The sequence below is a fragment of the Bos taurus genome, chromosome X, assembly GCF_002263795.3.
Source record: "Bos taurus isolate L1 Dominette 01449 registration number 42190680 breed Hereford chromosome X, ARS-UCD2.0, whole genome shotgun sequence".
Taxonomy (NCBI): Eukaryota; Metazoa; Chordata; class Mammalia; order Artiodactyla; family Bovidae; genus Bos; species Bos taurus.
Window position 1 is genome coordinate 37,569,428 of NC_037357.1, and position 19,111 is coordinate 37,588,538.

General features: G+C 55.2%; 2 protein-coding genes across 15 annotated transcripts in view; one reads left to right on the forward strand and one right to left on the reverse strand.

Moving 5' to 3' along the window:
* Nucleotides 1-635: 635 nt before the first annotated feature.
* G6PD (glucose-6-phosphate dehydrogenase) lies at nucleotides 636-17,739 on the reverse strand. Of its 4 annotated transcripts, none has more exons than XM_024987752.2 (14): nucleotides 17,607-17,739; nucleotides 16,589-16,716; nucleotides 10,109-10,198; nucleotides 9,491-9,528; nucleotides 9,308-9,416; nucleotides 8,651-8,868; nucleotides 3,314-3,472; nucleotides 3,103-3,228; nucleotides 2,692-2,785; nucleotides 2,155-2,341; nucleotides 1,821-2,056; nucleotides 1,654-1,730; nucleotides 1,444-1,536; nucleotides 636-1,310 (listed from the first exon to the last, which is right to left on the reverse strand). In XM_024987752.2, the coding sequence occupies exons 1-14, from the start codon at nucleotides 17,716-17,718 to the stop codon at nucleotides 1,220-1,222; spliced, it is 1,758 nt and encodes a 585-aa protein (XP_024843520.1). In that variant the 5' UTR covers nucleotides 17,719-17,739; the 3' UTR covers nucleotides 636-1,219. The 4 variants fall into 4 exon arrangements, with proteins under 4 accessions (XP_024843520.1, XP_024843521.1, XP_005227717.1 ...); XM_024987753.2 differs by lacking the exon at nucleotides 17,607-17,739 and adding an exon at nucleotides 17,303-17,390; XM_005227660.5 differs by lacking the exon at nucleotides 10,109-10,198.
* The window catches only part of IKBKG (inhibitor of nuclear factor kappa B kinase regulatory subunit gamma), a 58,796-nt gene continuing 52,866 nt past the window's right edge, over nucleotides 13,182-19,111 (forward strand). For 6 of the 11 annotated variants that reach the window (XR_009493446.1, XM_005227726.5, XM_010821547.4 and 3 more), the window contains exon 1: nucleotides 17,831-18,441. Coding sequence is in view for 5 of the 11 variants with exons in the window: in XM_005227726.5 (XP_005227783.1) it covers nucleotides 18,352-18,441 (90 nt within the window). In the remaining 6 variants the exon portion in view is untranslated. 11 annotated transcript variants of the gene reach the window in all.

Genomic DNA, 19,111 nt, shown 5'->3' on the forward strand with positions numbered 1-19,111 from the left:
TGATGCTTGGTCGAGGGAAAAGGCTGGACAGACGCCCGGGGGGGCACTGCCTTTGGGGGGCAGGCTCACCTGGCCCCTTGTGCCCTTGTTCAACAATGAGGCATGTGCAGAGATAATCTGGTTAGTTGAGATTAAGGTCATTCTGGGGGAGATTGGGCCTCCAGTCCAGGATGACTGGTGTCCTGGTCAAGGGAGAAGCTTATGTGAAGATGGAGCCAGAGGCAGCCAGGCTCAAGGAAGCCAGCAGATCCCCTGGAGGGCGCCTGCTCTTGGTCTCAGGCGCGAAGGCCAGCTGTGTACCACTCCGTGGTGCCAGACTGTTGTGTGCCCTGGACTCGCCTGTCCCCCTTGGTTTATGTCCCCAAGTCCCTTAGCCACTCCTTCCTAAATACTTTGTCGTGGCGGGGGGAAATGAATGAAAGGAACATGACCTGTTCTTGTGCCACAAGTGGTCTTCTGACAAGATCCCACGGCTCGGTTGGGGTGGAGGTAATCCACGTGCCCACCCAATCTGGTGGTCAAGGGAAGTGGGTGTTGGGGCAAGCCGATGGTGGGGACAGGGCAGGCGGGCAGGCAGCCACAGGGGTGCCCTTCCACGGTCGCAGGAGGCAAGAAAGGACCCAGAGCCGGGTGGCTTAGTTTGCTGATTTAATGGCACTTTGCTGCTTTTGCTTTTCTGGTGGTGAGGGTGCCACCTTGGGGCGGGGGGTGGGGGGTGGGGGGTGCTGTGGGAGTGAGACGGGGTGGTTGTGGAGTGCTGAGTTATGGTGATGGGGGGCCTGGGGGGCACACGGACATTTGGAGGGCCCAGCGCAGGGAGGGCACTGGGTGGCGTGAACGTCCCTTCCGTGGGGGGACCAGGAATGTGGAATGGCGCTGAGACTGGGGGTGCAGGGGGCCCATTCTCGGCCTTCTGAGGACCTTGCCCCTGTCTTCCCCAACTATAGCCCTCCTCTTCCTTGCTCCGGGCGGTGGGGTGGGGGGGGGGGGCTCAGTCCCGGGGATACAGGCTGGCTGGGGTCGGGTGCGGGTGGGGTCACAGTGCTGGCTGGCCGAGGAATGCGACTGGGCCGAGGAGTGGGTGGGGGGTGGCCCCCGCCCAGGGCAGGAATGTGGGGCTGGGGGCAGTGGTCCCGAGTCCTCTGGAGCTGGGTCTGGTGGGAGGGGGTGTAGAGCGAGAGAGGTGGGCAGGCCCAGGGCGCACAGGAGGGGGGCCGGCTCAGAGCTTGTGGGGGTTCACCCACTTGTAGGTGCCCTCGTACTGGAAGCCCACACGCTTCATCAGCTCGTCTGCCTCCACAGGGCCCCGGCTGGCAGGGGGACAGGCAGTGGGGAGCGGTGAGGGAGCCCTGAGCCACAGGGTCCCCCTTCGCCCCCCCTCCACTCCCGTCACCCCCCGATCCACACCCCGTCTTGTCCGCCGCACCTTCTGCATAGACGTACCTGCCGTACACGTAGGGGATGGGCCGGGCCTTCTCGCGTTCGATGTGGTGGAGCAGTGGAGTGAAGATCCGCCAGGCCTCCCGCAGTTCATCACTGAAGGGACAGGGGTGGGGATGGGAGGCCCAGTGTGACCACGGAGGGAGGGGGACGAAGAGGGGGATGGAGAGGGGGCGGGGGAGGAGGGAGGGCGAGGGGGGTGCCTCTCCTCACCTGCGCACGAAGTGCATCTGGCTCCCGCAAAAGACGTCCAGGATGAGGCGCTCGTAGGCGTCAGGGAGCTTCACGTTCTGTGGGCGGGCCACAGGGTGTCACCAAGGTGCTGAGCCCTGTGGAGCCCTGGGCTGCCGCCCCTGCCCAGGGGGCGGGCGAGTGCCCACCTTGTATCGGTTGCCATAGGTCAGGTCAAGCTCCGACTCCTCGGGGTTGAAGAACATGCCAGGCTTCTTGGTCATCATCTTGGTGTACACGGCCTCGTTGGGCTGCACGCGGATTACCAGCTCGTTGCGCTTGCACTGCTGCCGGAAGATGTCCCCGGCCACGTCACGAAACTGCAGGCGCACCTCGGCCTTGCGCTCGTTCAGGGCTTTGCCGCAGCGCAGGATGAAGGGCACCCCTGTGAGGAGACGGGGGATGGACACAGCAGGCTTTGGGGAGCGCTTGGCTGGCTGCAGGGGCCGGCTCCCATCCCCACGGGATGGCGGCGCCACCTACCGTCCCAGCGCTCATTTTCCACATAGAGGACGGCGGCCGCAAAGGTGGCTGTGGTGGACCCGCGGGGCACCGTGGGGTCATCCAGGTACCCTTTGGTGGCCTCCCCCTCTCCGTCGGGGTTCCCCACATACTGGCCCAGGACCACGTTGCTCGCCTGCACCTCTGAGATACACTTCAGCACCTTGACCTGCAGGAGAGCCAGGAAGACAGGCCCCTTGAGTAAAGAGGACACCGGGCACCAGGGAGCCATGTTAACGCCCAGGGGTGGCCTTCCTGGATGGGCGAGTGGCCCTGATAGTCAGTAGGTGTCCCGCGTGCAGCTTTGCTCCTGCTGCCAGAGCCGGGCTTCAGGCTCCATCCCGCAAGGGCCCTCTGGGACCACCTCACCCCACCCTCGGTTCTTCTCCAGGAGAAGCTCGGTTGCATGGCCCTGCCAGTTCTCTGACAGGCTGCCTGCCTCCTGGCCCAGGGCACCTGGTGCTCAGGATGGGTGGCTAAGGAAAGGGGGCTGGGCAGGGAGGGGGCGGCCCCACCCACCTTCTCATCGCGCACGTCATCTGAGTCAGTGGAGGCGGGCTTCTCCATGGCCACCAGACACAGCATCTGCAGGAGGTGGTTCTGCATCACGTCCCTAGGGGCAAGAAGGAGTGAGGCATGAGCTCCCTTAGCCCCTCGTCGGCCACCTTCCCGGCATTCAGGGCCTCAAAGTCGGCCTTCCAGCAACAAGCAGTGAGCTTCCTTCCTGATCCCCAGTGTCTGCCAGGTCCCCTTGAGGAAAGACAGAAGACAGTGACCCCACCCTTTACAGTCCCCACTGACTGCTCGGACACTCATGCTGCCCAACTTGAACATCAGGGTCCAGGAGCCCAGAGCGGGGCGGGGGGACCTGCAGGGGAAGTGGGATGGTGCCTGTGCCCACCTCCCCAGATAAGGGAGTCAGGCCCTCACCGGATGATTCCAAATTCATCAAAGTAGCCCCCACGACCCTCAGTGCCAAAGGGCTCTTTGAAGGTGAGAATGACGCAGGCGATGTTGTCCCGGTTCCAAATGGGCCCGAAGATCCTGTTGGCAAACCTGGGGGAGGGGCACACGGAGGCTGACTGTGCATCGGAGGGGGGCGGCCCAGGACCCCTGGCCCCCAACCCCTGCCCCAGCGCACCTCAGCACCATGAGGTTCTGGACCATCTCTTTGCCCAGGTAGTGGTCAATGCGGTAGATCTGGTCCTCGTGGAACAGGGAGGCGATGTGGTTGGACAGCTGGTTGGAGCTCTGCAGGTCCCTCCCAAACGGCTTCTCCACGATGATGCGGTTCCAGCCTCTGTGACAACCCAGAACTACATCACCCTCCCTGGGGTGGGGCATGGCTCAGCATCCCATCCCCGTCCACCCTCCCTTCCCTAGAGAGTGAAGGCAGAGACTCCCCGCCTCCTCTCAACAGTCAGCTGGGCCAGCCAAGTTCTGCAGGGCTGGGTCTCTTCCGGCCTCTGCCCAGAGGACACCCCTTCTAATTCCCAGCCCTCGGGGCTAGGCTCAGAGCTTCCTCGGAAGCCTTCTAGCCTGACTGGCTGGCGACTGGGAGGAGCACCTCCTGCCCTCTCTGCTCCCTCCTGGCAACGCAGGGTTCCTGCAGGGTCTGGGGGTGCCCTGAGCTAGTGGGAAAATAGGGGGAGGGGATGACAAAGGCATAGCTCCCCCCAAGGGTTTAAACGTGGGGAAGTAAATAAGTGTTAGTCGCTCACTTGTGCCTGACTCTTTGCGACCCCATGGACTGCAGCCCACCAAGCTCCTCTGTCCATATTTTACAGGCAAGGATATTGGACTGGGTTGCCATTTCCTTCTCCAAGAGATCTTCCCCACCCAGGGATCAAACCTGGGTCTCCTGCACTGCAGGCAAATGCTTTACCGACTGAGCTACAAGGGAAGCCCCCTTTATCCTAACGGAGAGTTAATGTGGCCATTCCACATCCAAACCTTGGACAAAGTGGAACAGACATGGTCCTGGTTTGGGGAACATAAGCAAGCACGCAGGAGCTACTGCGTCACAGGAAGCAGGGTTCCGTGGAGCAACACCGCCCCCTGGTGGTGGTCGACGGGACCGTGGGAAGTGCTGAGGGCCTGAGAATAAGCCAGCACCAGTGAAAAAGTTTCGTGGAGCAACACTGCCACCTTGTAGTGTTAGTCGGGACTGCTGCCAGGGACAGTGGGATTTCTGGGGAGCTGACTCTGAGGGTCTATATAGGGATCTGGATGCGCGACGGCGGCTGCGACTGGCGCACTGAGCATGGCCGAGAGGAGCTACCCCACGTCCGAGGTCAGGGGCAGAAGCCGGGAGGACCCCATGCCCGAAGGGTGGCGGCCAAGAGGAGTTACCCCACGTCCGAGATCAGGGGCAGTGGCCGAGAGTGCCAGGCTGCAACGGCGCATGAACGGCAGAGAAGAGTTACCCAAGTCCGAGGTCAGGGGCGGTGGCCAGGAGGAGCTACCCCACGCCCAAGGCTAGGGGCGGCGGCCGGGAGGACCAACCCCATATCCAAGGAGTGGTGGCTGCGCGGGCGCAGGAGGGCCTAGAGGCGCTATCCCACGTTGAAGGTCAGGAAGGGCGGCGGTGAGGAGATACCCCTCGTCCAAGGAAAGGAGCAGCGGCTGCACTTTGCTGGAGCAACCGTGAAGAGACACCCCACGTCCAAGGTCCAAGGTAAGAGAAACCCAAGTAAGATGGTAGGTGTTGCAAGAGGGCATCAGAGGGCAAACACACTGAAACCATACTCAGAAAACAAGTCAATCTAATCACACTAGGACCACAGCCTTGTCTAACTCAATGAAACTAAGCCATGCCCATGGGGCAACCCAAGACGGGCGGGTCATGGTGGAGAGATCTGACAGAATGTGGTCCACTGGAGAAGGGAATGGCAAACCACTTCAGTATTCTTGCCTTGAGAACCCCATGAACAGTATGAAAAGGCAAAATGATAGGATACTGAAAGAGAAACTCCCCAGGTCAGTAGGTGCCCAATATGCTACTGGAGATCAGTGGAGAAATAACTCCAGAAAGAACAAAGCGATGGAGCCGAAGCAAAAACAATACCCAGCTGTGGATGTGACTGGTGATAGAAGCAAGGTCCGATGCTGTAAAGAGCAATATTGCATAGGAACCTGGAATGTCAGGTCCATGAATCAAGGCAAATTGGAAGTGGTCAAACAAGAGATGGCAAGAGTGAATGTCGACATTCTAGGAATCAGCGAACTGAAATGGACTGGAATGGGTGAATTTAACTCAGATGACCATTATATCTACTACTGCGGGCAGGAATCCCTCAGAAGAAATGGAGTAGCCATCATGGCCAACAAAAGAGTCCGAAATGCAATACTTAGATGCAATCTCAAAAACGACAGAATGATCTCTGTTCGTTTCCAAGGCAAACCATTCAATATCACAGTAATCCAAGTCTATGCCCCAACCAGTAACGCTGATGAAGCTGAAGTTGAACGGTTCGATGAAGACCTACAAGACCTTTTAGAACTAACACCCAAAAAAGATGTCCTTTTCATTATAGGGGACTGGAATGCAAAAGTAGGAAGTCAAGAAACACCTGGAGTAACAGGCAAATTTGGCCTTAGAATACAGAATGAAGCAGGGCAAAGACTAACAGAGTTTTGCCAAGAAAATGCACTGGTCATAGCAAACACCCTCTTCCAACAACACAAGACAAGACTCTACACATGGACATCACCAGATGGTCAACACCGAAATCAGACTAATTATGTTCTTTGCAGCCAAAGATGGAGAAGCTCTATACAGTCAACAAAAACAAGACTGGGAGCTGACTGTGGCTCAGATCATGAACTCCTTATTACCAAATTCAGACTGAAATTGAAGAAAGTAGGGAAAACCACTAGACCATTCAGGTATGACCTAAATCAAATCCCTTATGATTATACAGTGGAAGTGAGAAATAGATTTAAGGGCCTAGATCTGATAGATAAGAGTGCCTGATGAACTATAGCATGAGGTTCGTGACATTGTACAGGAGACAGGGATCAAGACCATCCCCATGGAAAAGAAATGCAAAAAAGCAAAATGGCTGTCTGGGGAGGCCTTACAAATAGCTGTGAAAAGAAGAGAAGCGAAAACCAAAGGAGAAAAGGAAAGATATAAGCATCTGAATGCAGAGTTCCAAAGAATAGCAAGAAGAGATAAGAAAGCCTTCCTCAGTGATCAATGCAAAGAAATAGAGGAAAACAACAGAATGGGAAAGATTAGAAATCTCTTCAAGAAAATTAGAGATACCAAGGGAACATTTCATGCAAAGATGGGCTCGATAAAGGACAGAAATGGTATGGACCTAACAGAAGCAGAAGATATTAAAAAGAGGTGGCAAGAATACACAGAAGAACTGTACAAAAAAGATCTTCATGACCCAGATAATCACGATGGTGTGATCACTGACCTAGAGCCAGACATCCTGGAATGTGAAGTCCAGTGGGCCGTAGAAGGCATCACTACGAACAAAGCTAGTGGAAGTGATGGAATTCCAGTTGAGCTATTTCAAATCCTGAAAGATGATGCTGTGAAAGTGCTGCACTCAATATGCCAGCAAATTTGGAAAACTCATCAGTGGCCACAGAACTGGAAAAGGTCAGTTTTCATTCCAATCCCAAAGAAAGGCAATGCCAAGGAATGCTCAAACTACCGCACAACTGCACTCATCTCACATGCTAGTAAAGTAACGCTCAAAGGTCTCCAAGCCAGGCTTCAGAAATACGTGAACCGTGAACTTCCTGATGTTCAGGTTGGTTTTAGAAAAGGCAAAGGAACCAGAGATCAAATTGCCAACATCCGCTGGATCATGGAAAAAACAACAGCGTTCCAGAAAAACATCTATTTCTGCTTTATTGACTATGCCAAGTCCTTTGACTGTGTGGATCACAATCAACTGTGGAAAATTTTTCAAGAGATGGGAATACCAGACCACCTGACCTGCCTTTTGAGAAATCTGTATACAGGTCAGGAAGCAACCGTTAGAAATGGACATGGAACAACAGACTGGTTCCAAATAGGAAAAGGAGTACGTCAAGGTTGTATATTGTCACCCTGCTTATTTAACTTACATGCAGAGTACATCATGAGAAACGCTGGACTGGAAGAAACACAAGCTGGAATCAAGACTGCCGGGAGAAATATCAATAAGCTCAGATATGCAGATGACACCACCCTTATGGCAGAAAGTGAAGAGGAACTAAAAAGCCTCTTGATGAAAGTGAAAGAGGAGAGTGAAAAAGTTGGCTTAAAGCTCAACATTCAGAAAACGAAGATCATGGCATCCGGTCCCATCACTTCATGGGAAATAGATGGGGAAACAGTGGAAACAGTGTCAGACTTTATTTTTTGGGGCTCCAAAATCACTGCAGATGGTGACTGCAGCCATGAAATTAAAATACGCTTACTCCTTGGAAGGAAAGTTATGACCAACCTAGACAGAATATTCAAAAGCAGAGACATTACTTTGCTAACAAAGGTCCGTCTAGTCAAGGCTATGGTTTTTCCTGTGGTCATGTATGGATGTGAGAGCTGGACTGTGAAGAAGGCTGAGCACTGAAGAATTGATGCTTTTGAACTGTGGTATTGGAGAAGACTCTTGAGAGTCCCTTGGACTGCAAGGACATCCAACCAGTCCATTCTGAAGGAGATCAGCCCTGGATTTCTTTGGAAGGAATGATGCTGAAGCTGAAACTCCAGTACTTTGGCCACCTCATGTGAAGAGCTGACTGATTGGAAAAGACTCTGATGCTGGGAGGGATTGGGGGCAGGAGGAGAAGGGCACGACAGAGGATGAGATGGCTGGATGGCATCACTGACTCGATGGACATGAGTCTGAGTGAACTCCAGGTGTTTGTGATGGACAGGGAGGCCTGGCGTGCTGCGATTCATGGGGTCGCAAAGAGTTGGACACGACTGAGCGACTGAACTGAACTGAACTGAACTGGATGGTAAATACGGGTGTGAGCATTTTTGGGAAACTTCCAGAAAACGGAAAATGCCCATTCTCCATAGACTGAATTCATGGAAGTAACAAACCAGGGGCATCTATCTTTTTCAGACTCCCTAGACCGGTTGGCCGGAGAAGGCAATGGCACCCCACTCCAGTGCCCTTGCCTGGAAAATCCCATGGACGGAAGAGCCTGGTAGGCTGCAGTCCATGGGGTCACTAAGAGTCGGGCACGACTGAACGACTTCACTTTCACCTTTCACTTTCATGCATTGGAGAAGGAAATGGCAACCCACTCCAGTGTTCTTGCCTGGAGAATCCCAGGGACAGAGGAGACTGCTGGGCTGCCATCTATGGGGTCGCACAGAGTCGGATATGACTGAAGCGACTTAACAGCAGCAGCAGCAGACCGGTTGGCCCTGGGGGCTCTGCTTAGCTTGCTGGGGCAGGTCACACCAGGGTAGGGCACACCCTGGAGGCAGGAAGGTAGGGACAAAGACCAGCCTTACGTCTGGCTCATGCAGGTCTCATGGATGTTTTTGGTGACAGCCTCATAGACAGTCGGGGGCAAGGCCAGGTAGAAGAGGCGGTTGGTCTGTGTGCCCTGGTGAAGGGCATTTATGTGGCTGTTGAGGCGCTTGTAGGAGGCAGTGTCATCGTACTGGCCGGCCACGTAGGAGTTGCGGGCAAAGAACTCCTCCAGCTTGGACTTCTCCTCCGGGGTAGCCTGGGCAACACGGACACAAGCATCTTGGCTCCCTGCCCTTGCTCTCCTGTGAGCCCATAGGCAGAGCGGGCTTCCTGAGAGGTCAGCCATCCTAGCCTCGCACTGGGGTCACTCACAGCTCCAGCACGCCCATGGGGGTGGGGGTGGGGGCCTCAATGCCCTAAGACAGAAGCCAGAGTCCAGCCAACTGGGACCTGGGAGAAAGCTGTCTCTCCAAAGTCATGCCACCTAAGTACCATGTGTTGAGAGAAGGCAGGTATCTCCATGTTTGAGAGGTCACAGGGTACAGTGGGAAGGAAGTGGTAAGCCCAAGTCACAGGGGGCTGGGAGGTGCCAGGGAGGGGGTGGCCTGGCACAGGAGGGGCAGGACGAAGGGCCTCTGTGATGGGACGGGGGGTGGTGGTGTGTGCCACCTGCCGAGACCCCAGAAGCCACTCACTTTGAAGAAGGGCTCGCTCTGCTTGCGGATGTCAGCCACTGTGAGGCGGGAGCGGGCATAGCCCACGATGTAGGTGTCTTCGGGCAAAAGGCCATCTCGGAACAGCCACCTGAGGGCAGAGCATGGCTGTGGCAAGGGCGAGGGGGCGCGGGGCCACAGAGGGTAGTGGGGACACAGGCTTACCAGATGGTGGGGTAGATCTTCTTCTTGGCCAGGTCCCCCTGTGGCAGAGAAACAGGCGTGGTTAGGAGCTGAGGACATACCCCAGATCACCCCCATGGGGGTAGACCTGCGCATGCTTGTCCTGCCCACTGTGTATAGTCTGAGCCGCTTGAACTGGGGCCCAGTCTAGCCCTTGACCCTGGCCTGGAGTGCCCGCACATTGCTGGGGGGCACCTTAAGGGAAAGAGACCTCGCGCTGGCCAGGAGGTACCCCATTAACCCGCTGGTTCCACGATCCACAGACTCGTCTTATGGTTGAATGGGCAAAACCAAAGCCAACACAAGAAGCTTGCTTCTAAAGAGCTCATGGGCTAAAGAAAACCCTAGACTCACTGGAATTGAATGGCATTGGAAGTAGCATGCGACAAAACTGAGGCATGACTTTAAATGCTTATGTTAGCAAAAAAAAGAATGGCTCGAAGCTGATGAACTCAGCGTTCAACTGAAAAAGTTCGAAAAAGGACCATCCATCGTTGCTCGGTCATGCCTGATTCTTTGCGACCCCATGGACTGCAGCCTGTCAGGCTCTGCTGTCCATGGAATGCTCCAGGCAAAAACACTGGAGTGGGTAGCCGTTACCTCCTCCAGGAGATCTTCCTGGCTCAGGGATTGAACTCGAGTCTCCTGCATTGCAGGCAGATTCTTTACTACTGAGCCACCAGGGAAGCCCTAGAAAAAGGACAGCAGAATTTAAAAGCCAAACAAATCACAAGGCAGGAAACACTGCAAAGTAAAAATGAATAAAATGGAAAACAAGCCAAAAGAATAGCTCAACAAAGCCCCATCTTGGTATTTGAAAAAGACTAATTAAATTAATTCAAACAGTCCCCTGGGAAAGATTGCTTTTTAAAAAGGCACCAAGAATCATGGGGGCAGTGGGACAAAACTACTGACAGGAAAGACCGCAGAGGGTTCTGTGAACGACCTTATCCCACATCTGGTAAGTTACATGAAATGGACACTTTTCTGGAAAATTCCAACATACCACAATGAAATGAGTGACCTAGGGAGGCAATGGTCATTAAGGAGACAGAATGGCATTCACACCCTTCCCAGCAAGCCCAGCCTGGCCCCTGACAACTGTCCCTTACAGAGACAGCTCTGCTAATAGGTCTCACAAAATGCCACGGAGACTGCCATTCAGAGGCAAAGCCTGACTGGGGAGTGTTTGCCAAGCCGTGTGGTGGCCCCAGGACCCTGCGGCCAGAGAGTCTGAGAAATGCGCACAGGTGGTCCCAAGCCTGTCTCATCCATGAACACAGATACAGGTGCAAACAATTCTGCAGGAGATACCAGCAAACCCAACCCTGCAATGTCAAACATGGAGTATGTCCTAACTAAGTTGGGATCATCCTGCAAGTGAAAGCTTGGTTTGATATTGAAAAGAAAAAAAAAGTCATTAACATTCACTACATGAACAGATTAGAGGAAAAAAGCTCTAAGCCATATGTCTACTCCTTTAGAGTTTTTAATCTAGGAACCTTGTTAAAACTCACCAGATGGAGATTAAATGTTCCAGAAAATTTCGATACCTAGCATGATAGGACCTCTTCCCAGACTAGGCATAAAAGGGAACTTTCTCACCTTGCTAAGCAGCCCCTGTTAAAACTCCACAAACATCATATACTGTAGGGAAACGTTGAAATAATCCTCTTTCAACAACCAGAAGCAAGAAAAGAGGGCCTGTCTTCAGTTCTTTACTCAACACCCCACCAGAAGCCCCACCAGCAGCAGGCAGAGAACAAGAAACATGACAAGGTGGGGAAGAAAGTGTCACGCAGGCCTGGTCTCTAGCTGACCACCTGTCCATTTAAAAAAAGAAAACCACTTGAAACCAAGATTTATGAAAATTATTACAATTAATGAGATTTTAGGTTTGAAAAAGTTAATAGATGGGAGTAGAAACAGATTTCTTAGCTAGGAAACAAAATGCAGTAACTGGAAAAATGGATGAATGAAGGCTTGAGCAAAATTAGAAACTCCTGGTCATCATAAGACACTATTAAGAGGATGAATTGGGAAAAAAACAAGATGAATAGACAAGCCACAGACTGGGAGAAAAGATTCACCAGATGTAGAATCTAGAATATATAACCCACTCCCCTCGATATCATGAAATGTGTTAAATGCCACTGGTTAGTACCTTGAACGTGGTTAAAAAGGTCAATTAAAAAGAAAAAAACCCACTGTACAACAAAACAAGAAAAGAATTCAAGATCAGTAAAGGCTTGACCACATACTTCACAACAAGAAAAATCAATGGTTACTTAACACACAAGAAAGTGTTCAAGATGACCAGTTGTCAGAAAAATACAAATTAAACCACAGTGAGATCCAGCTTGACCTTCACCAGAAGGTTGTAATCTGAAAAAACTAATGCCATCTGGTGTTGGAGGTGGTGTGGAGCAAACACTTGCACCAAGGTTCACAGCAGCCATAATTCCCAATAGCCCTGAGCTGGGACACAGTGAAAGGCCATCAACAGGAGATGGACAAGCTGGATATCCACACAGTGGAACACCCACTCAGCAACACCAAGGGATGAGCCAGGGGGATTCCCTGGTGGTCCAGTGGTTAGGACTCCACCACAGGGGGTTGCGGGTTTGATCCCTGGTAGGGGAACGAAGATCCTGCAAGCTGTGCAGGGGGCAAGAACAAAGATTACAAACCAAGAAAAAAGGGACAAGCCAGTGACCTACTCAGCACAAGCAATTCTCAGAACCAGAATGCTGGACACACAAGACTGAACACCTTGAGTTGATTTAAGGGAAGCTTTAGAAAAGGCAAAGCAGCCACAGTGACATAAGTGAGAGTTCAGAGCAGGAGGTGGACTGGCTGGGGAGATGGAAACGTTGTCTCTGGTTATAAAGGTCAGAACCGATTGGACAGAGATGTCTTTCGATGTGTGTGAATGTTGCCTACAAATGAAAAGACTGAAAAGAACAACTGAGCAGACAGTGGGCGGCCCTGGCTGTGTATCGCACTTGCCGTTGACCATGTGAAACTTTCCAAGATAATGGCAAGTGTGTGAAGACACAGCAACTGTGAGCAACAATGCTGTCATCGCACGAAGTCACCCAGTCCCTTCTCTCCAGGCTGGTTTAGCTGCTGTAGCCACGGCCACCTGCTTGCTTTTGGTGACCTGACAAAGGAATTCTCCACTGTGGGTGGAAGAGGTGGTGAGCCTGGGTATGGCGTGGGTGCAGAGCAGGTGCCCTCTCATGCCCCCTGCCCTGTAATCAGCAAGGGCTGCTGGGCAGAGCTGCTAGTCTCGCACTGGGCAGGAAAACCACCTCCAGGGGTGAGGACCTGAGTCTTCAGGGCAAAATGACCGTTTAAGAGTCATGTCAGCACTGGATGTGGTCACATCGGTGGACTGTTGCAGAGAGGAGCTGCAGGACAAGAACTGATTGCAATCTGCACCCCTGGACAGGCCATGAGGAAGGTAGTTGGGGAGCTACTAGGTGGGCAAGTCCTCCTCTGGCTGGGGGCAAGGGCAGGCCACTTTTGAGGCTTGCATGCTCAGTTCCCATTTGTGGGTTCACTCTGCGTCTCCTGGGCCGAGCCAACATCCACACGTGGACAAGTCCATGTGTCTGCTCTGGCCCAGGTCTTGGCTAGTGCCCAGCCCACATGGGCCAGTATTTCTCTGCCACCTCCGGGCTCTAGCGGAACCTGGAGTGCTCCAGTGGGTGGTTCCCAAACCAGGGTGCTCTGTGTCGCAGCCCTTGACCCTGTCTGACAGCCGCTCAGAACTGATTGCCAAAGGCTCTGGAGCAGGGACCTGTCTTGCCGACCACCTTCCCTGGGAAGACTGGAGATAACAGCGCTTCAAGGTCAGTGTCTGACCCCCAGCTGGGGTCTCCCTGGAGCCCAGCTGCAACCCCTGTGGCCCCTCTCCTCCCAGTGCCCAGCAGTGCCCACTTTCCGCTACCCACCTCCTGTTGTGGGGATCTGGCAGGAGAAGCCATCAATCCCCCGTCAGTGAGCACCTCCTGGCCCAGAGGAATGTTTGCTTCTGATCAAATTCCAGTGGGCTAGTGTCCTGTCTGCTGAGTCACAGTGCCCCATAGCTGACTGCCCTCACAGGTTCCTTTGGGATTAGCAAGGGGTGGAACCTGCTCGCCTTGTTCAGCTCAGCCCTGCCACCAGCGGCCCAGGGCTCTGAGTCACTCACCCAAGGGAGGAGTGAGGTAGGACCCAGACTGCGGCGGGGGCGCAGAGGCCTAGGAGGGCCCCCTACCCAGTGGCCTGGGCTCGATTGCTCTGCCGGAAGTACCGTGGGCCAAGAGCACAGTGCTCATGGGGTCTGGAGGAGTCTGGGGCCACATGGTGGCTTAGCAGCAGGATGCGGCCTGCTGCCGCATCTGGCCTGCACCGCAATCTTATCTCAAGTATCCAGGGTGTTAGGGTAGAGCACGCGGCAGTAGAACTTGGGAGACCGGGGTGGGCTCAATCCCCTCGAGTCAAGGATCTGCCTGGCCTCCCTCCTAGGCCGTGGGGCTCATGACTCATAAGCCCTTTGGGGGAGCGCCAGAGTCACCGTGACACAGCAGGAATCTTATCACCCCAGGAGGGGAGGCAGCCCAGAAACACCCCCCGAGGAGAGAGGGCCCGGGTCCTCCTGCTCAGCCCTTGCAGGACCCCATCTCTGGGATGGGCCCTGGAGCACTCATGGAGCCCATGGCCCAGACGGGGAAACTGAGGCCCAGAGGCAAAGACCACCCTGCAGACCCTGCAGGGAGCCACTTCTGCCCGAGGGGGCTCCTTAGCCTGTTCTTTCTCTCATCTCAATTGCTCTGTTTCCACTGGGGATTAGAGTGGCTCGAGCATGGCAGGCCCAGGGTTCCTCTCTCAACACCAGTCTGGAAGGAGAAATGGGGTTCTTGGGTTCCAGAGGCCTCCGGACCAGTCCTGTAAGTACCTCCACTGCCCTCCTACCGAGGGTGGGAGTCTGGAGGAGGGAGCAGGGAGCGGCTGCAGCTGCAAGGCCATCAGGTAACTCCTCAGCCGGCCTTCGGACAGGGCGGAACTTAGGCGCCTGGGTTCGGGTTGGGCAAAGCCGGCAGGGAGGAGAGGCGCGGAGGACAGCTCATCCTTTTTGCACTTGCAGGCTCCGCTCCAAGGCCCTGGCTCTGCAGGCCTTGGAGCCTCCCAAGGCCTGGGGCATGAAGGCCTGGCAGTGTTTGCTGTCACACACACTCACCTTGGGGCCCAGCCCCCAGGCACGGCTCCCATGGTGGGGAGTGGGGCGTGGGGGGCCTCAGGGCAGGTGCCTACTGTGCTGTGAACTCCTTGGTCTCCCAGAGTAGCAGGTTTCTGCTGCCTGCCTGCCTCCCACACATCCCAGCAGTAACGGGAGAAACAAAACAACAAAAAAAAACAGGCTCTACTCCCGCCCCCCTCCGCCGTCCCGCCGGCTGCAGCAGGCACTTCCCCTTTCTGCCCTAGAAGCCTCTGCTGATTGCTCTCAGAGCAGAGAAGAGCAAAGGGGAACTGCTCGGATTGCAAAGAAACAGTGTTGCCCAATGCCAAGGCCGCCACACATGAAGGCAGGGAGGAGTCACCGAATGAGCTCAACAGAACCCCAGGGCCCCTTGATACTCCAAAGACTTCCATTGCCAAGTGGAGACTGTGGGGTTGAGAGAGGAGGAGACACTTGGCCCAGGCCACAGAACACACTTGGTTGCTCTCAGTGAGGTGTTTAATCGGAGTTGAGGGTCTAGGGTCATAGGCCATTTACTGAAGTCAGGGATCCTCTGCTGGAGTGTCTTGGGACATGCTGGGATGGGGATGGGGGAAGGAGGAAAAATAATCCTGAGTAACTTTCTTTGTCAACCTATTTCTTGGACCTAGTCCCAGGTGTTAATCTTTCTGGCACCTCGAGGGACGAGGCTGGGGCCAGGGTAGGGGCTAAGCCGCCCCCTGTGCGCCCCTACTGGGCATCCTACAGTCTTGGGGTGATAAGATGGTCAGGGGAGAGTTTCGGGCGGCCTTCCCTTCCCTCCCAGTGGCACAGCCCTCCTCACCCACAAAGCCCTGCATTCTGGCTCTTTTTCCAAATTCTGACCAGAATCACACAACCGGCAGGAAGCACATTCTGCAAAGGGCGGTGACCTGTTATGATACATGAATGAAGAATCGAATTCCTCCAGAGCTGAAGGGACAGGGGTGTGCAAGGGACAGAGAGACCATGCCTGCCCTGTCAAGAGCTCACTAGCTTGGTAGAACTCTCGCTTCAGGTTTATACAGTAAGTCACCACCAGAGATGTTCGTAATCCCGGGGAGCGGATTCTTGGTCCCGTCCAGGGTGAAAAGTTTCCCTTTGAGATGAAATGTCGACAGTGTTCCAGCCCTTTCTCATGTCTTGCCACCAGGTCAATCTTATTTCCATGTGGCACATGGAGAGAGTGCTTTTAGTCAGGGGGACCGGTCATGGCTCTCTGAGGACCCACCCATCCTCTCATGTTCCACCACCCCCGACATGTATGGTCAGCACGCTGTTTCTGCCTTTGCTTCTAGTATCTGGCCTTTCTGATCACAGAAAAGTGGCAGTTCCACTGGCTGGACAATGGGGCTGGTCTCAGCTCCTTGAGAGGCCTTGGAAGTTGGGGCAAACAGATGGGGTTTCAAGAAGGGTCAAGTGTGTGTCTTTGGCGACCTTGAGGGTAGACAGACAAGGTACAGATCGGGCCCTGGATCCTACCTCTGGCAATGACTGTGTGACATCTGTCAAGTCAGAAACATGTTTGGAAAACACCCTTCTGGAATGGACTGCTTCCCCTGTTTACCTCTCTGTCTCCCCTGTGGAGGAGGAAGTCCAACCAGACAGTCCCGAAGGGCCTCCCAGCTCCAGGACAGAGGTCTACACTCAATGGCTACACACGGACTTCAGAAATGCCTCACGGTGTGTATACACTGGGTGGTAACGGGTTGACAGTGGCCCCTGAGCAGGGGCAAGAGCCCGAAGGGCCCAGCTGCAAGCAGTTGGGAAAGCACCGGCACCCTGAGGTCCCTTCTGCTGCGTTTAAGCTGTGGGGTTTGGTAGGGGAGACTCACCGATGCACCCATGATGATAAAGATGTGCGTATCGGCCTGATGGAAGTCATCACCCTGGTACAGCTCTTCTCGCAGGATCCCGCACACCTGGGTCCGGCTCAGAGCCACCTGCTCTGCCATGGCGCTCTCTAGTGAAAGAAAAACTCAGTTGACAAGGCAGGAGCTGAGAGGAGCACTGAGAAGCTGGCCCCTTTCTGGAGGAGTCCTTTGGGCTCTCCTCCAGCTTATGTTTCATTACTGAAACCACTGACTGTGAATACCCGGGGAGCAAGATGTTCGGGAAATTAGAAACTGCTGGCCCTGGGCTCCAGCCATCCTCTCTGGGCAACCTTCTTCTGTGGTGTATATTACAAAATGACCCAAAGCATTACTGGATTCTTACTAGGGCCTCAGCTCTGGGGCGACTGGGTAAAACTCCCCTGGAGCAGCGTATGATCTGCCTAAGACCATGTCGCCCAGGATGCAGGCAGAAACTCTACAATGAGCTGGAGCATGTGAGGTAGTGCAGCTGATGGGAGTGTCGCTCCAGCCCTCCTCCTGCCACGCTGGGCAGACCCCCAGCAAGTCCCTGGCCCTCTCGGGGTCTCCGTCTCCTCGGGGGTCCCATGAGGGCAACTCAGGGTACCAGATCTGTTAGGCCCTCTGGATTTTGCCTCGTTCCCAAGTCTGGGCCATCAAAGTGCCTCGCAGCGCCGCGATCGCCCACTCGGTTACCTGTGCTTCGCTGCTCTCGCCCGTCACACCCGCAGACCCCGAGTCCCCGGCCGTTTCCCCGGGCTGTGCCCCGCCGGCCCATTTAACTGGCGGGGGCGGGAACCTGGGCTGAGCTGACCGGCCTCAGGCGAGATACGGGGGTGTGGCCTCCTCGGGCCCCTCCCTCGTGGGGCGGGGAAGGTCGAGGGCGCGGGCAGGTGCGCGCGCATCCCGGCCAGGCCGGGCACCACCCCCCCACCCCCCCCACCCCCCCCACCCCCCCCCGTGGAGGCCCCAGCCCTGGCCCGCCCTGCCCCTCGAGCACCTGCGCCGGCCGCTGAGCCGCGGGCCGCCTGCTGTCTCGGCTGCGGCTGTGCCGTGTCCCCGCTACCTCGCGAGTCCGCCTGCAGCTCCCCGCAGCTCGCCCGCGTCCCCATCCCTGGCCCGACCCCGCCCCTAGAGTCTGGCTTTCGGCGCAGGGCCCCGGGGAGGTCCTGCGCTTTCGCGCAGGCCTCCACTTCCGCCAGCTGCTTGACCCTGCCCCTTGACCCTGTTGGTGGGTGGGGTCTTCTGCAGCTCCGTCCCCTCGCCGGACCGGTCGCCGGAGCAGGTCAAACCAGCCCTATTAGATAATAGCCTCGTTGTGGTTCCAACCCTAGCGGGAGGGGGGACGGCCCTGCCGGAGAGACAAGAGGGAATGCAGGTCGCAACGCTAATTACTGGGGAATGCCCCGCGGGCCAACCAAGGCTGGCGGGTTCAGGTTTCCGGCTTGGGCAGCCTCCCTTCTAGCTTCCGCCGGCCGGCCAGGCAGGGGCGGGACCTGAGCGTTTTACTTCCGGATGCCACAGCTTAGACACCGGAAGCCGGATGTGAGAAGTTGGCAGCGGGAGAAGGGAAGGGCTACAGCGGAACTCGGACTTTCTCGGAGCGCCGGGGGTCCGAGGAACGCTCGGGGCCCGCCGTTCCCGCCCTTCTCACGTCGGACCGACTCAGCTGACAGGTGTGGCCCTCTTCCGAAGACAGGGTACCATTGGTGGGCGTTCTGCCGCCACCGACATCCCCTCCCCGGATGACCAGGCTTCCCCCTCCTATTCGGTCCGGCCGGGTTCTGCTGCGCACTTCGAGAGCACCGGCGGAGGCAGGCCGATTGAGGACTCAGGTTACTTTGGCGGCGAGCGGGTTTGTTTCCGCCTCTCTTTTCTCCGCCAGCGCCGAGTCTGACCACACCCCTAGTTTGTGAATGACTCTTCTAGGTCGGAGACATTTTCTATTCATCATCTGTGCATTTCAGGTTAAAGTTCTTTAAAAAGGCGTCAAATATGACTTGCCAGCTAAGTATCTTACCTCATGTGCATCATTTTGCTCCTTTGCAAAACGATAAATGTCTCCCGGACCTCGTATCATTTCTGACTTGAGGATGAATGGGCCATCCTGACATGTTCGAGGAACTCAGTAACGAGGCCGCTATACCTGGAGTAGAGTGAGCGAAGGAATACTTAGAGTGGGAGCCGGTTTGATTTCTGGGTCGGGAAGATCCGCTGGAGGAGGGATAGGCTACCCACTCCAGTATTCTTGGGCTTCCCTGGTGGCTCAGCTGGTAAAGAATCCGCCTGCAATGTAGGAGACCTGGGTTCGATCCCTCGGTTTGGAAGATCCCCTGGAGAAGGGAAAGGCTACCCACTCCATTATTCTGGCCTGGAGAATTCCATGGACTGTCGCAAAGAGTTGGATACAGCTGAGCGACTTTCACTTTAATGGGAGAACAGATAGCGCACGGCCTTGTACATGGTGGTAGAGACTTTGGGTTTTAAGCTATCGGCAACAAGGAA

Coding starts and splice junctions, on each gene's coding strand:
- G6PD (XM_024987752.2), bottom strand. CDS start 17,718: ATGGGGACGCGGGCGAGCTGCGGGGAGCTGCAGGCGGACTCGCGAGGT. Junction 16,717..17,606: donor CGGCTCAGCGGCCGGCGCAG/GTGCTCGAGGGG, acceptor TTCTTTCACTAG/AGAGCGCCATGGCAGAGCAG. Junction 1,537..1,653: donor CAGATGCACTTCGTGCGCAG/GTGAGGAGAGGC, acceptor CTGTCCCTTCAG/TGATGAACTGCGGGAGGCCT.